Source organism: Hypanus sabinus, chromosome 10, assembly GCF_030144855.1.
Source record: "Hypanus sabinus isolate sHypSab1 chromosome 10, sHypSab1.hap1, whole genome shotgun sequence".
Taxonomy (NCBI): domain Eukaryota; kingdom Metazoa; phylum Chordata; class Chondrichthyes; order Myliobatiformes; family Dasyatidae; genus Hypanus; species Hypanus sabinus.
In genome coordinates, this window is record NC_082715.1 from 114,293,985 (window position 1) to 114,310,735 (window position 16,751).

At 40.4% G+C, this 16,751-nt stretch overlaps 1 protein-coding gene across 5 annotated transcripts in view; it reads left to right on the plus strand.

Annotated features, from left to right (window-relative positions):
• The window catches only part of LOC132401000 (serine/threonine-protein kinase MRCK alpha-like), a 573,066-nt gene that overhangs the window by 457,175 nt on the left and 99,140 nt on the right, over positions 1-16,751 (plus strand). For all 5 annotated transcript variants that reach the window (XM_059982693.1, XM_059982697.1, XM_059982694.1 and 2 more), the window contains 4 exons: positions 1,516-1,621; positions 3,024-3,172; positions 12,700-12,791; positions 13,669-13,745. In XM_059982693.1, coding sequence (XP_059838676.1) covers positions 1,516-1,621; positions 3,024-3,172; positions 12,700-12,791; positions 13,669-13,745 — 424 coding nt within the window. The remainder of the gene's footprint in view (positions 1-1,515; positions 1,622-3,023; positions 3,173-12,699; positions 12,792-13,668; positions 13,746-16,751) is intronic.

A 16,751-nucleotide genomic window follows, 5' to 3' on the forward strand; every position in this document is an offset into this window, starting at 1 on the left:
TGAAAAAGACCCATTTATTCTGACTCTGCTGTTTGTATCAAAGGTTCAAAGATTAATTTACTATCAAAATATACAACTCTGAAATTCTTCTTCTCTAGAGAGCCACAAAACCAAGAAAGAAAAAAATGGCAGTATGATTATCAACCCCCAAATCCCCCCCCCCAGAGTAAAAAAAAACAAACAAAAACAGAACTGGCACATTAACCCCTCCCCCAGACACACAAAATGAGAAAGATCCGGTGAAAAACGGAGAATATAAAAAACTGTAAGACTGAAAAACTGTCCATTGTCCAAATCCATATTTATATCTATATCCAAAACACACAAAACCTGGGTAACATTCTCTGGGCACAGTGGCATCCTCTCCCCTCTCTGGCAGCAGACCAATCCCACCAGCAACCAAAAGACAGTCTCCCCTCTCCAGTAGCAAAGCGATCCCACCAGTGATCAAAAGGCAGGCAGCCAGCGCTTACCCTCCGCATTCACTTCAATGTTTCTTTCTATGATAAGCAGTCTGAGTTGTTAACGTGTCCACTTGCCTTTAATGCTACATCTTATTGAATCTATCTTATGAAAGTATACAGATATTCTCTATAAACATTGGTATGTCATCAAAGAACTTGAGCAAATTTGTCAAACATTATTTCCTTTTCATAAAACTTTGTTGACTTGTTTTGATTGCAACAAGTTTTTCTAAATGACTGGCTGTTTCTTTTTCATTGTAAACTTCCAGCATCTTCCCAACAACTAACGCCTGTAGTCTCCTGCTTTATGTGTCACTCTCTTCCTTGTTAAACTGGAAGCATTAAGATGGAATATTCAGCTGCCTGAGTACAGATCTTGTGATGTGTAAATGTACCCAGTTGGTAAATACTACATCATAAGTTTTGTTCATTCATTTTGTCAGTCATGTGTGATTAAACCTACTATTAAATATTTCATCAAGTTTATTGTCATAAGCACAAGTATGTGGATGCACATGTGCAATGAAAAACTTACTTGCAGCTGCACACAGGTGCAGCAATCACAAGAAAAAACATAAATTATAAACTTTTTTTTTACCATAAAGAATGCAATTAGAACAAAATAAACAAAGTCCATCATAGTGCAAAATGGATGTAGTGTTGCAATACTGGACTGATGTTTAGGATTCTGCAGGTTGGTTCAAAAACTGAATGGTTAAAGGAACATGTTCTTTGAACATGATAGCATGAGACTTCAGTCTTGTGTATCTCCTGACCAGTGATATTTAATGAGAAGATGGCATGACCCAGATGGTGGGGATCTTTAACTATAGATGTTGCCTTCTTCATGTAGCATACTACCAATGGTGAGGAAAGATGTGCCTATGATGTATTGGGCTGAGATTACTACTCTCTGCAGCTTTATGTTCCTATACATTCAGGTTGCCAGACCAGACCATGATGCAACTGTAGCAGGGGATAGCCAGACAATCCCTCTGAGTGGAGATACTGTAGTGCATTGACATGATATACTTGCATTTACTGTTCATAGGGTGAGTGATGAGAAAGATGCCCGAGGATACCTTCAAGCACTGGCAACCAAGATGACTGAGGAGTTGGAGTCGTTGAGAAATTCCAGTTTGGGAGCACGAGCAACAGTAAGGATCTTTATTTTTCAACTCTCAACTATTAAAACCCAAAATCCATTTTACTGCAGTCAGGCTTTACCAGCATATGAAACAGTCAGATAGGAAAAGATCAGTTTTCCATGGCACCACAGCGGCCTAACTGGAATGTCCTAACTATACAGTCGCATAATTTTCCCTGCCAGCTCTTTCCCAACCCATGGCTCACCCATCCTGTGAGTCTAAATCTTCCTTCCTTATAAAATGTTCTTTATCTTTACAGCTATACCCTCAACCTCCTCACGTAGTTTCACATTAAAGTGTGGGGAGGAAAAGGAAACTGTCTGAGGTTTAGACAATTGTGCAAGGATTGATAAACCTTGAACCCATCTCAAAGACTTTTCTCACAGTATCCAACCATTTACTGTATGGGCCACATCTCCGCTATGTCTTTCAACAAAGCAGACAACTGAAGACTAACATTAAAAGTAGGTGCAGGATGTTTTCTTTAAGGACACGTGTCCTGCTGTCCATGGCCTGACTTGTTTTGGAAGTGAAACCTCATCTGGAGCATTCATCTGCTGATGGCTCAGGGAAGATTCTATCTTTGAGAAAGGGATATGTCACGTGAGTTGTTTCCATTTTTCTCAGGGGACCAGTGGCTAATAGAATTCTTAAGTGACCTGTGCCTCTTTTTTCCACTCTTTCTCTCTTTTTCCTTTTCTCTTCCCTCCCACTTCACTCCTTCCATTTCCTTGCACACTTTCTCTATTCGTTCTCTCACTCGCTCTCCCTCTCCCTCTCGTCTTCTCTCCCACCTCCCCGTCCCCTCCCCTCCCCCTTCTACTGTCACCCCCTCCAACCCCCTCTCTCCACCCACCTCACCCTCTCTCACCCCTCCCTCTCTACCCCTCTCACCCTCAACCCCCCTCCCCTCCCCATCTGTCTTTTAATTTCTTTCATTGCTCTTCCTCTGCCTCCCCCCCCCACCTTCCCTACTGCAATTCCCCCCCAATCTCTCTGCTGCCCCTCCCTTTCTCTGTGCTCCACAAACCTGCTGGTCTGCCACCCTTATCACTCTTTGCAACCACTCCCCCTTCTCCCTCCCATTCCTCTCCCTCTCTCCATTCTTCTCTGCTACTTCCCCAATATGTCTCTGCTATCCCCCTTGCTCTCTCTACCGTCACTCTCCTTCTACCTTTTACATTCCCCTCTACTCCATCCCTTTCTTCCTCTCTCTCTGCCACTCCTCTGCCATTCTCTATATTTCTCTGCCATCTTCTTCTCTCTGCCACTCCTCTCCTTTTTCCCCCTCCCTCTTTCTGCCTCCTCCCTGGCTTCCTCTCTTCTTTCCTGTCTTTGTTGTCCACTTCTCTCTCCATCTACTGCTCCTCTCCCTATGCCATTCCACTCTTTCCCTTACTACTCCTTTCAGGATATGCCCTGGAAGATGCGACGCTCTCAGAAAGTGGACATGTCAGCTCGATTGGAGCTACAGTCAGCTCTTGATGCAGAAATCCGTGCAAAACAGGTCATTCAGGATGAACTCAATAAAGTCAAAGCCGCTAGCATATCTACTGAATGGTGAGTTCACAGAAGTTGTCATTGATTACTTGGATTTTTAAAATACCTTTGACAAGTTGCCATACATGAGGCTGCTTAACAAGATAAGAGCCCATGGTGTTACATGAAAAATACTAGCATGGATAGAAGATTGGATGGTTGGCAGGAGGCAAAGAGTCGGAATAAAGGCCAATTCTGGTTGGCTGTCAGTGACAAGTGGTGCTCGCAGGGGTCAGTGTTGGGACCACTTACTTTCATGTTATATGTAAACAATTTGGAAAACAGAATTGATGGCTTTGTGGGCAAGTTTAGAGACTATACAACCTTACGTGGGGAGGCAGGTTGTGTTAAGGAAGCATTGAGTCTTCAGAAGGACTTTGGTAGATTGGAAGAATGGACAAAGAAGTAGAAGATGGAATACAGTGTAAGGAAGTTGTATGTTCATGCTCTTTAGTAGAAGGAATAAAAGTGTAGACTATTTTCTAAATGGGGAGAAAATTCAAAAATCTGAGGTGCAAAGGAACTTGAGAGTCCTTGTGCAGGGTTTCTTAAAGGTTAATTTAGATGTTGAGTTGGTGGTAAGGAAGGTAAATGCAATGTTAGCATTCATTTTGAGAGGATTAGAATATAAAAACAAAAATGTGATGCTGAGGCTTTATAAGGCATTGGTCAGACTGCACTTAGGGTATTATGAGCAGCTTTGGGCCCTTATCTAAGAAAAAATGTGCTAGCATCGGAGAGGGTCCAGAGGAAGTTCATGAGAAGGGTTAACATATGAGGTGTGATGGTTCTGGGCATGTACTCGCTGGAGATTAAAATGATAGTAGAGGTGGGGATAACCTCATTGAAACCTATTGAGCATTGAAAGGCCTAAACAGAGTGGGTGAGTCCAGGACCAGAGTGCACAGCCTCAGAATAGAAGGTCATCCATTTAGAACACAGATGAGAAAAGATTTCTTTAGTTAGAGGATGCTGAATCTGTGGAATTCATTTCCATGGATGGCTGTGGAGGCTAAATTATTGAGTATATTTAAAGCAAAAGTTGGTAGGTTCTTGGTTAATCACTGCTTCGAAGGTTACAGGTAGAAGGCTAGAGAATGGGATTGAGAGGGATAAAAATTCAGCCATGATGGACTGATGGAGCAGACTCAATGGGTTGTGTAGCCTAATTCTGCTCCTTTGTCTTATGATCTTAAGTTGCTTAAAAGAGCTACCTCCTTGCCTTTGTTACTATTCAACTTTTTCCCAGTGTTGTTAGCCTATATTCAGAAGTGTAGGAATGTTTCCAGAAAGCAATATCTTAGGCCTCTGGAAATTCCGTTCATTTTTAAGGCTTGATGGTAGAAAATGCCAGAATAAGGCTTAAAGGATAGAATTATTTAAAAATTAAGTAATATCTTGTAGCAGTAAGATGCAGCAATTACTGAACAGGCCATATTAAAATTAGTAAGTATGGAGTGAACTATCAGGTACAGGTCCTGCTCAGGTTACAAATGCCTAACTTATGTACAGCCAATACATATGAGCAAGTCTCTGGAAGACCAGCAGAATGAATTTGCTGGCTGCTGTGGTGTTACAGACATTTTCTGCTGCCCGGGCATTTGTTTCATAGACTCCCTTCTGACTTATTGACTGTCCAGGTTACAAACGTTGACAGGTGCAGAACACTGCTGGAGAGGACCTGTATTTTTGAATGCACTTTTTGTGGATCTGGGAGAGATATTTAACTTGATGGTCGGCATGGACATAATGAGCTGAAAGAACTGTTTCTGGTTTCTGTGACTCTAAATAAAAATTAGGTGAGATTTGCAGAGGCAATTCATATACACATTAAAACTGGACAATGAAGAAAATTATTCATTCATAATCTTTTTCACATTGACTTTGTCTTCCTCTTTCCTGGAATATGTATGGGGAAATACATTACAAGGAAATAAATGGAGAGATGGGATTGATGGACCAAATGGCATCCGCTGTAAGAAGAAATGCAGCGGATTCCTGTTAATTGCGACAGATCGGGACCAGTACATTTTGGCCCAATTAGCCGAAGTTTTATGGAAATAGTTAAAAAGGGGAAAAAAATGACAAACTACCATTTAACTAGTAAACAAATTATGTACTTCAGTGAAATACAACAAATTAGAACTCTATCAACAATACTACAATACTATAAAATTGTATATTAGTTCCTAATGGTTATTGATGGAATTCATCCATTGTACATCGCCGTGTTCTTTTGATTGACTACAAATGAACAAAATCAGTGCAGATAGTGGACTGCCTTCAAACAACGCTTTTGAATTGTATCCTCCAAATCTTTATTTTCATTATAGCATTGAAGGTGATTGTCGATAACTTCAAATTCTTCATAGTCCCTTGCTTGTTGAAATAGTGCAATGATTTCATTTTCACTCCATACCATTTCTGCCATCTCCAAGTTCAAATGCTTGAAACCGTAATGATCAAAACAGTTCTGTATTGTCTTACTGCTTATTTCTAACCAATAGTCAGTGACAAAAATCACTGCTTTTTGAACACAAACATACACAACTGATGCTATTTAAAAACTGTTCGCTGTAATGTCCACACAAAGTGTATGCGACTGACACTAGTTCAAATCATCTTGGGACTTTTTTAAAACTTCAAAACAGTTATTAAATGACATCCATATGTCAAGTTCATTGTCATGTGAACAAGTACGGTGAGGCAGAGTGCAATGAAAAACTTGCAGCAGCATGATGTGTATATGGGTACAGATAACACAGGTATAAATTATGCATAAAATTATACCATGCATTGAAAATAAAGACTCTACAAAATCAAGCCATCAGTGCAAAATAAAAGACAAAATCAAAGTAACTGATACAAAGTGCTCCTTAGTTGTATAGGTTGGTTCAAGAACCTGATGATTGCAGGAAAGTAGGTCTTTCCTGAACCTGGTTGTGTGGGATTTCAGGACCAAGTAAGTCACTTACATTCTGAAGGAGCAGTCAAGTGCAATGTATAAGAAGAAAACCAGTCGAAGTCACACAGAGAGGAGCAAATGCAGTACAGAATTTCAACTTTATTAGAGGATTATATGCCTCAATAAGGTCACATTAGAGGATTTGTCAGCACAACATAAACAAATATAGTTGGGTAAGATATAAAAGTATCCTGACCTCAGATGATTTTATTGGTTACAGGCCCCAATACCTTTTGATGTTCTTGCCATTATGAGTTGTGTTCTTTAATTCAAGGTAAATTACCTAGTGATGATTACAATACTTTAATTGAAAATAATTTCTTTGTTGGATTTTTATGAAGTCCTGATTAAAACTTTAGTGGTAGAACCTGCTTTGTTTGGTACAGGGTCAGGGTCAGTAGTATGGAAATGTGCCTGAAATCGACAATGAGAGTGGGAGGATACTTTGAGAGTGATTGGCCATGTTGTTGAAGTAACATGTTGGGTGCAAGAAGTGGGAGTGGAGTCTTACTGTCCATTTCAGCTGATAAATTAGACAGCAATCAAGCACAATACACATTTCAATCAGTTTTGCCCATTTGCAGCATCAGAAGGGTGGTCTTTATGTGGACTGTTGGAGGCTCTCATCCAAAAGATCAATTCACTTTTTTTTAAACTTACCCTCTTAAAAGACCCTATCATATCTGTCTCCACCACTATTGCCAGCAGCCCATTCCACGCACTCACCACTCTCTGAGTAAGAAATTTACCCCTGACATCTTCTCTATACCTACTTCCCAGCACCTTAAACCTGTGTCCTCTTGTGGCAAACATTTCAGCCCTGGGAAAAAGCCTCTCTCTATCCACATGATCAATGCCTCTCATCATCTTGTACACCTCTATCAGGTCACCTCTCATCCTCCTTCGCTCCAGGGAGAAAAGGCCAAGTTCACTCAACCTATTCTCATTAGGCTTGCTCCCTAATCCAGGCAACATCCTTGTAAATCTCCTCTGCACCCTTTCTATGGCTTCCACATCCTTCCTGCAGTTAGGCAACCAGAAATGAGCACAGTACTCCAAGTGGGGTCTGACCAAGGTCCTATATAGCTGCACCATTACCTCTTGGCTCCTAAATTCAATTCCACAATCAATGAAGGCCAATACACCATATGCCTTCTTAACCACAGAGTCAAGCTGCGCAGCTGCTTTGAGCGTCCTATGGACTCAGTGGACTCAGACCCCAAGATCCCAATGATCCTTCACACTGCCGAGAGTCTTACCATTAATACTATACTTTGGCATCAAATTTGACCGACCAAAATGAGCCACTTCACACTTATCGGGGTTGAACTCCATCTGCCACTTCTCAGCCTAGTTTTGCATCCTATCAATGTCCCGAGGTAACCTCTGACAGCCCTCCACACTATCCACAACACCTCCAACATTTATGTAATCTGCAAACTTACTAACCCATCCCTCCATGCTGAAATCCATATACACTATATCTACTTCTCTTCCTTCATCAATGTGTTTAGTCACATCCTCAAAAAATTCAATCAGGCTCAAAAGGCACAACCTGCCCTTTACAAAGCCATGCTGACTACTCCTAATCTTATTACACCTCTCCAAATGTTCATAAATCCTGCCTCTCAGGATCTTCTCCATCAACTTACCAATCATTGGGGTAAGACTCACTGGTCTATAATTTCCTGGGCTATCTCTACTCCCTTTCTTGAATAAAGGAATAACATTCGCAACTCTCCAATCCTCCGGAACCTCTCCCATCTCCATTGATGTTGCAAAGATCATCGCCAGAGGCTCAACAATCTCCTCCCTCACCTCCCACAGTAGCCTGGGGTACATTTCGTCTGGTCCCAGTGACTTATCCAACTTAAGACGTACAAAAAGGCTGGATGAACTCAGCAGGTCGGGCAGCATCCGTTGACTGCTCCTTTCAAAGGATGCTGCCCAATCTGCTGAGTTCATCCAGCCTTGTACGTCTTAATTTGACACCAGCATCTGCAGTGTACTCTGTGTTGACTTATCCAACTTGATGCTTTCCAAAAGATCCAGCACATCCTCTTAATATCTATATGCTCAAGCTTTTCAGTCTGTTGCAAGTCATCACTACAATCACTACGATCCTTTTCCATAGTGAATACTGAAATAAAGTATTCATTAAGTACCTCTGCTATTTCCTCCGTTCCATACACACTTTCCCACTGTCACACTTGATAGGTCCTATTCTTTTATGTCTTATCTTCTTGCTCTTCACATACTTGTAGAATACCTTGGGGTTTTCCTTAATTCTGCCTGACAAGGCCTTCTCATGGTCCCTTCTGGCTCTCCTAATTTCCTTCTTAAGCTCCTTCCTAGTAGCCTTATAATCTTCTGGATCTCTAACATAACCTAGCTCTCTGAACCTTTGGTAAGCTTTTCTTCTTGACTAGATTTACAACAGCCTTTGTATACCGTGGTTCCTGTACCCTACCATAATACACCTCTGGACCTGAAACTGAAACCAAAGCTAATGAGGAACACAGCTACTGCAAACACAACATAGCTTATTGATGGCATGATCCTATTGACAGCCTTTATCAAATCAACTTAAATTACGTCCTTATTTCCAGGGATTTGATGCTAGCTTAGCTGCAATGGTTTGGGAAGTGTTCACAAAATCAAACGATGGTGCTATTGAAAAAATATTTCATCAAATGCAGTTTGATGCTGAGCCATATAAGGAGACATTATGCAGATACTCAAAAGAATGGTGAAAGTAGATTTTAAAGAATTTTTTTAAGGATGAGATGTTTGAAGGTAAAGTTCTGGAGCCAAGGCCTTGGCAATAATGACGAGGTCTCCCACGGTCAAGTGATTAAATTTAGGAACACTCGAGGCCATATTTGGAGGGGCAGAGAGATCTTGGGTATTGGTGGAATGGAGGAGTGTTTATATTCTGAAGTATTTCCATCCTGAAGTAAATGGCCTTTTACAGCCTGTGACTAGTCCTGCTTGAGTTTTATTATAAGCAGTCAATGAAGCCTGAACCAGATCCAGCTAGTCATCATAAAAATGTGACAGCTTGCCTGCAAGGAAGAAATCCATAAGATAAATAAACCTCGGCTGGAGTTTGAGATGGAGCCAGTTTTAAAATTATTCGGATTCCTTTTTAAAATTAATTTCTATTGAGAGAATTTTCCAAGGTTGTTTGAAAAAGCAACAAAATTCAGACCATGGTGGTGTTGATTTTGCCATGTATGTGGCTGGATCATCTTGTATAAGAGATACATTTTACATAATTAAGTCATGCATTCCGAACCCTGATCTTCAGTCCCTTGTGCTGGAGCTTGATTGTTGATATTGAGAGCCTGTTTAACCAGCTGTGGTGTAAGCAACTGAGAATAGTTGCAATAGGTATCCATAGAAGAAAGATGTCTTTTCAATAATCAACTTTTAAGATATCCAAAGTGATTCAGAGTCAATGAAGTGTGCAGTCTTTGCCAAAATATAGGGATATGGGCTCACATCACTGAGTGTTGTCCTAAAAACTTTTATAAACACTTTGAAGAAAAGCTTGCAATATAGTGACATTTTATGATTAAAATTAACATTACTTTCTTATTGATTATATCCTTCTGAAGTTGTTGTTCATTGAAGATCAGTATTTTTCTTGCTGATTTACAGCACATTTATGACACTTAAACCAAGATCCTTTAAAAAGAACCATTCTGAATGAACCCAGGCTTATTAAATTTGCAATAAAGGTGCCTTTAATATTAAAACAGCTAGGGCACGGCATCATAAAAGAGCGAATCCTCAAAGCCTGTCGTAATTGTGGTGAAGGAATGGTGTACGACTTGGAGAGGATCGTACATTGGGTTATCTTCTCAGACACCTGAGTTACCTTTCTTGATAGTAGTGACTGCAGGATTGTGAGGTGCTAAAAACACACTACTGGAAGAAATCAGCAGGTCGGGCAGCATCAGTGGATAATGAACAGTTCTTGTTTTAGGTTAAGACCTTTCATGTGGACTGAAAGGAGATAGTCAATATAAAGAGATGAGGGGATAGAGTGGTAAATGTAGGCTGGATTTGGATGAGGAGGTGTGGTTGGCATGGGGAAAAAGTTGGAAATATTCATAGGCACAGGAAAGTGATAGATGGAGGCAAAGGGCTGCAGGTGATGGAATCTGATAGAAAAAGAAGATGGAACCAAATAAAGGAAGTGGATGGGCAGGTGGGCAGTGGGATTGGGGACCCTTTGGGACAGGTTTGTGGGTGATAAGCTGGTGAGGAGGGGAGGGTATCTGGGTGATAGGGGTTTGAAAAGGGCTTGAGTAGATCAAGAGCAGAGAGAAAGGGACAGAGGGGGAGCATAGGACCTGAAACTGGAGAATTCAAAGTTTGGATTGCAGACTACTCTAGTGGGATGTGAGGTACTGTTTCTGTAGTTTGCACTTGATATCACCCTGGCAACAGAGACTGAGGACAGACAGGTCAAGTGGAAGTGGGGCAGGGAATTAAACTTTCTGAGGTACTGTTGAATTGAATGAGTGAGGCCTCCATCGTTCAGGGTTGACCATGGATGTTGAATCCTAGCTGACTAGATACGCAAGCCTGGGCAGTTCAATATGGAGAGCAACCTGTTGCCCATGTAGCAAGCTCCCCTTCTCCAAACATCTGTTGAACCCAAAGGATCAGCAGAGACCAATACACTTCGGTATTGGCAGTGTCACAGAAGTTGCCAGTTAGTGTTGAACACAACGTGGACTGACTTGGGTACTCCAGCTCTGGATATTTCCCTTGAGTTTACTCCCGAGGCGTTCTCCAATGGTGGGTATAGCCATAAGACAGCAGATGTTTGAGATCAGAGTTTTTCTGCTCCTAGGTGAACTGACAAGCCCCATCTGCCTGAAGCAACTGGTTTTAAGGCACCAGTAACTCGCCTTTGCCCCTTGTTGGATTAGCCTGGATAAATTCAAGGAATTTTGTGGATGGTTCTAACTTTAGCCTCTGTGGAGACTCAGTAATAGTAATGCCACTGAATGACAAGGGTAGATGGTTAGATGTTGGAGGTGGCTATTACCTGCTATTTCAGTAATGGAAATGTTACTTCTTACTTACTGGCCAGTGCTTAGGAGTTGTCCAGATCTTGCTACATTCGGGTGTGTATTGTTTCATTTACTGAAAAATTGTGAATGGAACTTAACATTGTGCATTCATCAGGGGGCCACAGTAGTGTAGTGGTTAGCACAGTGCTATTACAGCTTGGGGCGCTTCAGAGTTCAAGTCCGGCACCATTCTGTAAGAAGTCTCTCTACGCGCTTCCCTGGAATGCATGGGTTTTCTCCAGATCCTCTGGTTTCATCCCACAGTGCAAAGGCATAGTGGATAGGTTAATTAATCATTATAAATTGTCCCATGATTATCTTAGGGTAATTGGATTTGTTGGGGGTTATTAGGGCAATGTGGTTGGAAGAGCCTACTCTACACTATCACTGAAATAAATCAGTAAACATCCCAGCTTCTGTGATGGAAAGAAGCTGTTCTAATGCTGAACAGCTGAAGATGGCTGGGCCTAGAACACTGACCTGAGAACTCCATAAGTGATATTGATCTTGACTGATTCCTGTGCACGATAAATTCTCCAGTCAATGGAGTGTTTTGCCTATCATACCGAAAATAATCAATTTTTACAAATACATTTTCATTATTCCTCAGTTTCCTTTAATAAAATCAAAGGAACACCATAGTGGTTAGTGCAACAACATTACAGCTTGGGTCATTCCAGAGTGTGATTTTCTCCGTAAGGAGTCTGCATGGAATGTGTGGGTTTCCTCTGGCTGCTCCAGTTTCCTCCCACAGTCCAAAGGCGTACTAGTTAGTAGGTTAATAAATCATTATAAATTGTCCTTTGATTAGGCTAGGGTTAAATAGGAGGGTTGCTGGGTGGTGTCTGTACTGGATTTCTACCTACCTAACCATCTAAATAAATAAATAAATATTTTTCAATTCCCTGTATTTCACAACGATTATAGTGAACCAGCTATTGTATCTCTCCATTTACTACTGTGATCATTGTGAGAAACATTTGACAACTCTTACAATAAAAATTTGTACTTAGTATATCAATTTATCCCAGGGCATTTAACAAAATGAGACCCCTGAAGTTCAGAAACAGAGACAAAATGTATAGAAGATAGATTGTACCTATACAGAATATTAATTGGGCCACAGCTGAAGCATCATGCACATTTCTGATACCCACACCACAGGAATGGTGTAAGAAACCAAGTGTGCAGAGGTTAGGGTTGTCCTACAGTTGTCCTTCCCACAATTGGGATGAGTAGCCAAACTCATTGTAGAATTTAAAAAATGATGACAAGCATTTGAGTTCAGGCAAGAGACAGATTGGTGAGAATTTGGGGGAGAGGTGGTGGAATCAAGTTGAGTTGAGTTGAATGGCCTTTTTTGTGCATCCCATTGTTAATTCAAGTTCCTCGGTACAGATTGGTCAGCCTCTCTGTCTGTTTCCCTGTTCCAGTTTTTGCAAGGATTCTGTTCCCTAAAAGTTTTTTTTTTCTATTGTTTTTTTTTGTTTCAGCAAATTGCAGGATGGTGAGAAGAGAAACCAGGAGCTGTTAACTGAAATTGAGAAACTCAAGAAAGAAATGGAAGAAATAAAATCAGAAAAGGGTATGAGCCACAGGGCAGATGCTGCAGACCTTTCTGTACTTCAATCTGTTCTTAAGAGTGCATGAAACTTATTGCATTTTCAAAATTATATTAATGAATTAGTAAAACTGAAAGAACAGGCTGGTTTCTGGGACGTTAAAAATAATGAATCCTTCAATGAAAATTGTCAAAGGTTCAGACTGTTGGTGTGAACTGGTGATAAATCTTATTAAGGTAATGGTTGAATTGATAATGATTATGATTCTCTTATCGTGATGTTTGGTTAAGTTACCTATTAGTCAATGAATAAATGGCAGTAATGTTATGTTTTCGTAATGAAATTACTGATAAATTTAAGATCCAGGTTCAGAACATTATGGTTGATATGTGAGTAATTTATAATGTCATTATTCACTTCAGCAGCAGACTTACCATGAACATCAGCTTGCCCCAAAAGAAAGTAGACTCTGAAATTAATATCGTTTAAGTTCTCCTCCATCCACCACTGCACTTCCGAGGGGATATATTTAGAGAGTCACAATTTCATCAGGGTGGGTGCATTGTGTTATGTGTTCTGTGGCAATATTTAATAGGGACATAATCCATAGAAGAGTGACTGCACGTTTCACTGTCAACTCACAAATGAACTGCCTATCCAGTGCTGTTTACTCTGCTTACTTATTCTGTTTGTATTTTAAAATGCATTTTAATAGATGGACGATAAATTTCAATAGCCAGTTTAAATTTAAAGCCATCTTCTTTAAGAAAAACAAAATCTCAAAAGAACCAAGATACATTAGTACCTCTAGCCATCATGTGCGGCTGGAAGAGACCTCCAGAGAAAGAATAAGCTCAATTTTTCTTAGAGTTAAAAAAAAACTTGCTGCTGTTTTTCTAGGTGTAAAGCACCAAGACTCACAGAATTCTTTCTTGGCATTTTTGAATACACCTGCCTCTCCTCTGGATCAATTTGAAGTGAGTAACACAATTTATGCAGATATTAATTATATTTAGGTGCAGTTTAGTTGGCTCCACCAACCCTTAGGATTGAAATAGGAACTGTTTCTCGTGATTTCTAATTTACTTGTTCTTGCTATGTTCCTCTGTGTGAGTTGCTGACTTTGTTGATATGTTTGTTCCAAAATGCTTTCTCGTTGTTTTTAATTGAATTTCTTCCTTTTCCCCCAACTCACCACTCACACTCCATGTGTGGTACTGTTTGACATTTGGGATAGGATTCTCCATCGTCGTCTTCTACATCATCTTCATTGATAAACTTATGGAATGATGTAAGTTCAGAAGCTTCCTACCAATGAATTGTACCCTTAATTGGGGTCATCACATTGGCCGGAACAACAGCAAGAATGAAAAAATCTGGAAAATATAGTGATGCACAGAAATGTATTAATGTTCATCTGCACATCCTTAATTCCCACTGTAAGCAGAATATTTGATGTAGGAACACCAATGCTTGTAGGTAGGAGCGTTTCATCACTTATCAAGGAGTACCAAGTATTGGTGGTGACAGTGGGTAGTTTCAGAGTAAAGGATTGTTGGCAATGATGCTACTCAAATCATAATTAACTGTCAACATGGCAAGTTGAAGTGTAAGAACATGTGAAGCAGCAACAAGAATAGTCATCGGTCTGCCTCAACCTGATCAAACATCAACTTTCCACAGTCACTTGGGTTAGAATATTTCATAAGTCTTACAATTCTCTGGGCAGAGCAATTTCATTCCATCTTTGCCCTTAGTGGTTGACCCTTTAAGCTAAAACTCTGCTACTTGATTTACATTTTCTACCCCATGGAAGTAGACTCTCAGTTGACAGGCCAACAAGTTTGAATGATACCACATATCATTTTTTAATCTCCAGGAAATGCAGTTCTTTTAACACTTATAAGTTCATTCAGCATGTATGCACTGTTAAACAGTTAAGTTGATTTTGCTCATTACTTAATTTAATTTGGTGTGCCCTTGTCTTTTTCAAAGAGCTATCCTGAATGTGCTTAAAATATATTCTTTTCATACATGGGATGTATATATATATATATATAAAATCCTCCACTGCAACCCTTTTGTTTTTGCTGTATGTTTTTCTTAGCATGAATTTTTGCATTCTGCCACTTGAGATCTATAGGCAGCATAATGCAATGCATTCTGTTTCTACATAGTCTTCATTTCCTCTTAAACTCTTGTTAGAAACTCTTCTTAATCACCAAGATCAATCTTTGCCAACTTTCCAATACAGCTTATGACCCAGTAGAAGTACTGACTAACCCCCAATTTTCTTGCAACTTTATTTCAAATCAGCAGCAGTCACTGAGACTAAATTTGCATGTTTGCTGAAAAATAGTCCTACACACTTTACGTCACATTTTAAACTCAAGAAACATTTAATACTCAAGAAATACTAGTTTATCAGACTTAAAGAGACATACAGGTAATTGAGCTAATCTCCCTTGATATATCCTGGACTGCAACTAATTCTAGGTAAATGTTACAAACAGAAAAGGGAATTAGGCTAAAAGATGTCTCGGTAAGTGAAATTGACTATTGTATTTTTAGAAATTGGTGAGTGTGACCCATTCTGTTGAGTTGTATCTGCGTCATTCATTGCACAGTTTTTTGATGCCTTTTAGTAAAACCTTGCATTGAAGAATTAACTATTTTTTCATAATGTACCAATTAAACAATAACTGAGCATTTATACAAACAGAAAGTAGAAATAATTTGATTTGTTTCTGTTTGAGATGATGTAATAGTGAGATTCAGCAGGGATCATTGGGACCTGCTTACAATTTGTATCCGTTATTTGAAAGGAGAATAATTAGTACATCCACATTTGCTGATGATTAAATGCTAGGTAGCAATGTGGGCTATAAGGGAAATGTAAAGAGCTTTAAGGAGATCTGACAGGTCAAACGAATGGGCAAGAACTGATGAAAATTAATGTGAATAAGCATATATGAAACCCCTTTTTACTGGGCGTCTCCAGAGATGCGGTTCGTTAGCCCCTTGCTAACAGCCACTAGACAGAGCGGTGAGAAGACCACCTTCCTCAAACTGTATATCTAGGGTAGATATGACTTGGGTCCCGCCAAGCACGCGACGTTGAGATGTTGTTCCTACCTGAACTCCAATTTGTGCGAATACTGTGTAACTTACTGCTCCTATACAATTGCCCTGTGGCATGAAATAACGGACTGTACACTGCATACAAGTATAAACTAAGTATATTTATAAATCACAAACACGAGAAAATCTGCAGATGCCAGAAATCCAAGCAACATACACAAAATGCTGGAGGAGCTAAGCAAGCGAGGCAGCATCTATGGAAAAGAATACCGCATCTCTTCCATTTCGTGCACGTCTGCCATCACCCCATCCTCCTGCCACCCCACCAGGGATAGGGTTCCCCATGTCCTCACCTACCATCCCACCAGCCTCTGCCTCTAGCACATAATTCTCTGTAATTTCTGCCATCTTCAGCAGGATCCCACCACCAAGCATATGCTTCCCTCCCCCTCACTGCTTTCCGCAGGGATTGTTCCCTATATGACTCCCTTGACCCATCATCCCTCCCCACTGATCTCCCTCCTGGCATTTATCCTTGCAAGCGGAACAAGTGCTACACCTGCCCTTACACCTCCTCTCTCATTACCATTCAGAGCCCCAAACAGTCTTTCCAGGTGAGGTGCCATTTCACCTGTGAGTCTTTTGGGGTCATCTATTGTATATAGTGCTCCCAGTGTAGCTTCCTGTATATCAGTGAGACTCAAAGCAGATTGGGGGACCACTTCGCCAAGCACCTATGCTCCATCTGCCAGAAAAAGCGGGATCTCCCATTGGCCACCCATTTTAATTCCTTTTCCCACATGTCCATCCATGGCCTACTCTACTGTCACGATGAGGCCAAATTTGGGCTGGAGGAGCAACACCTTATATTCCATCTGGGTAGTACATCGATTTCTCAAACT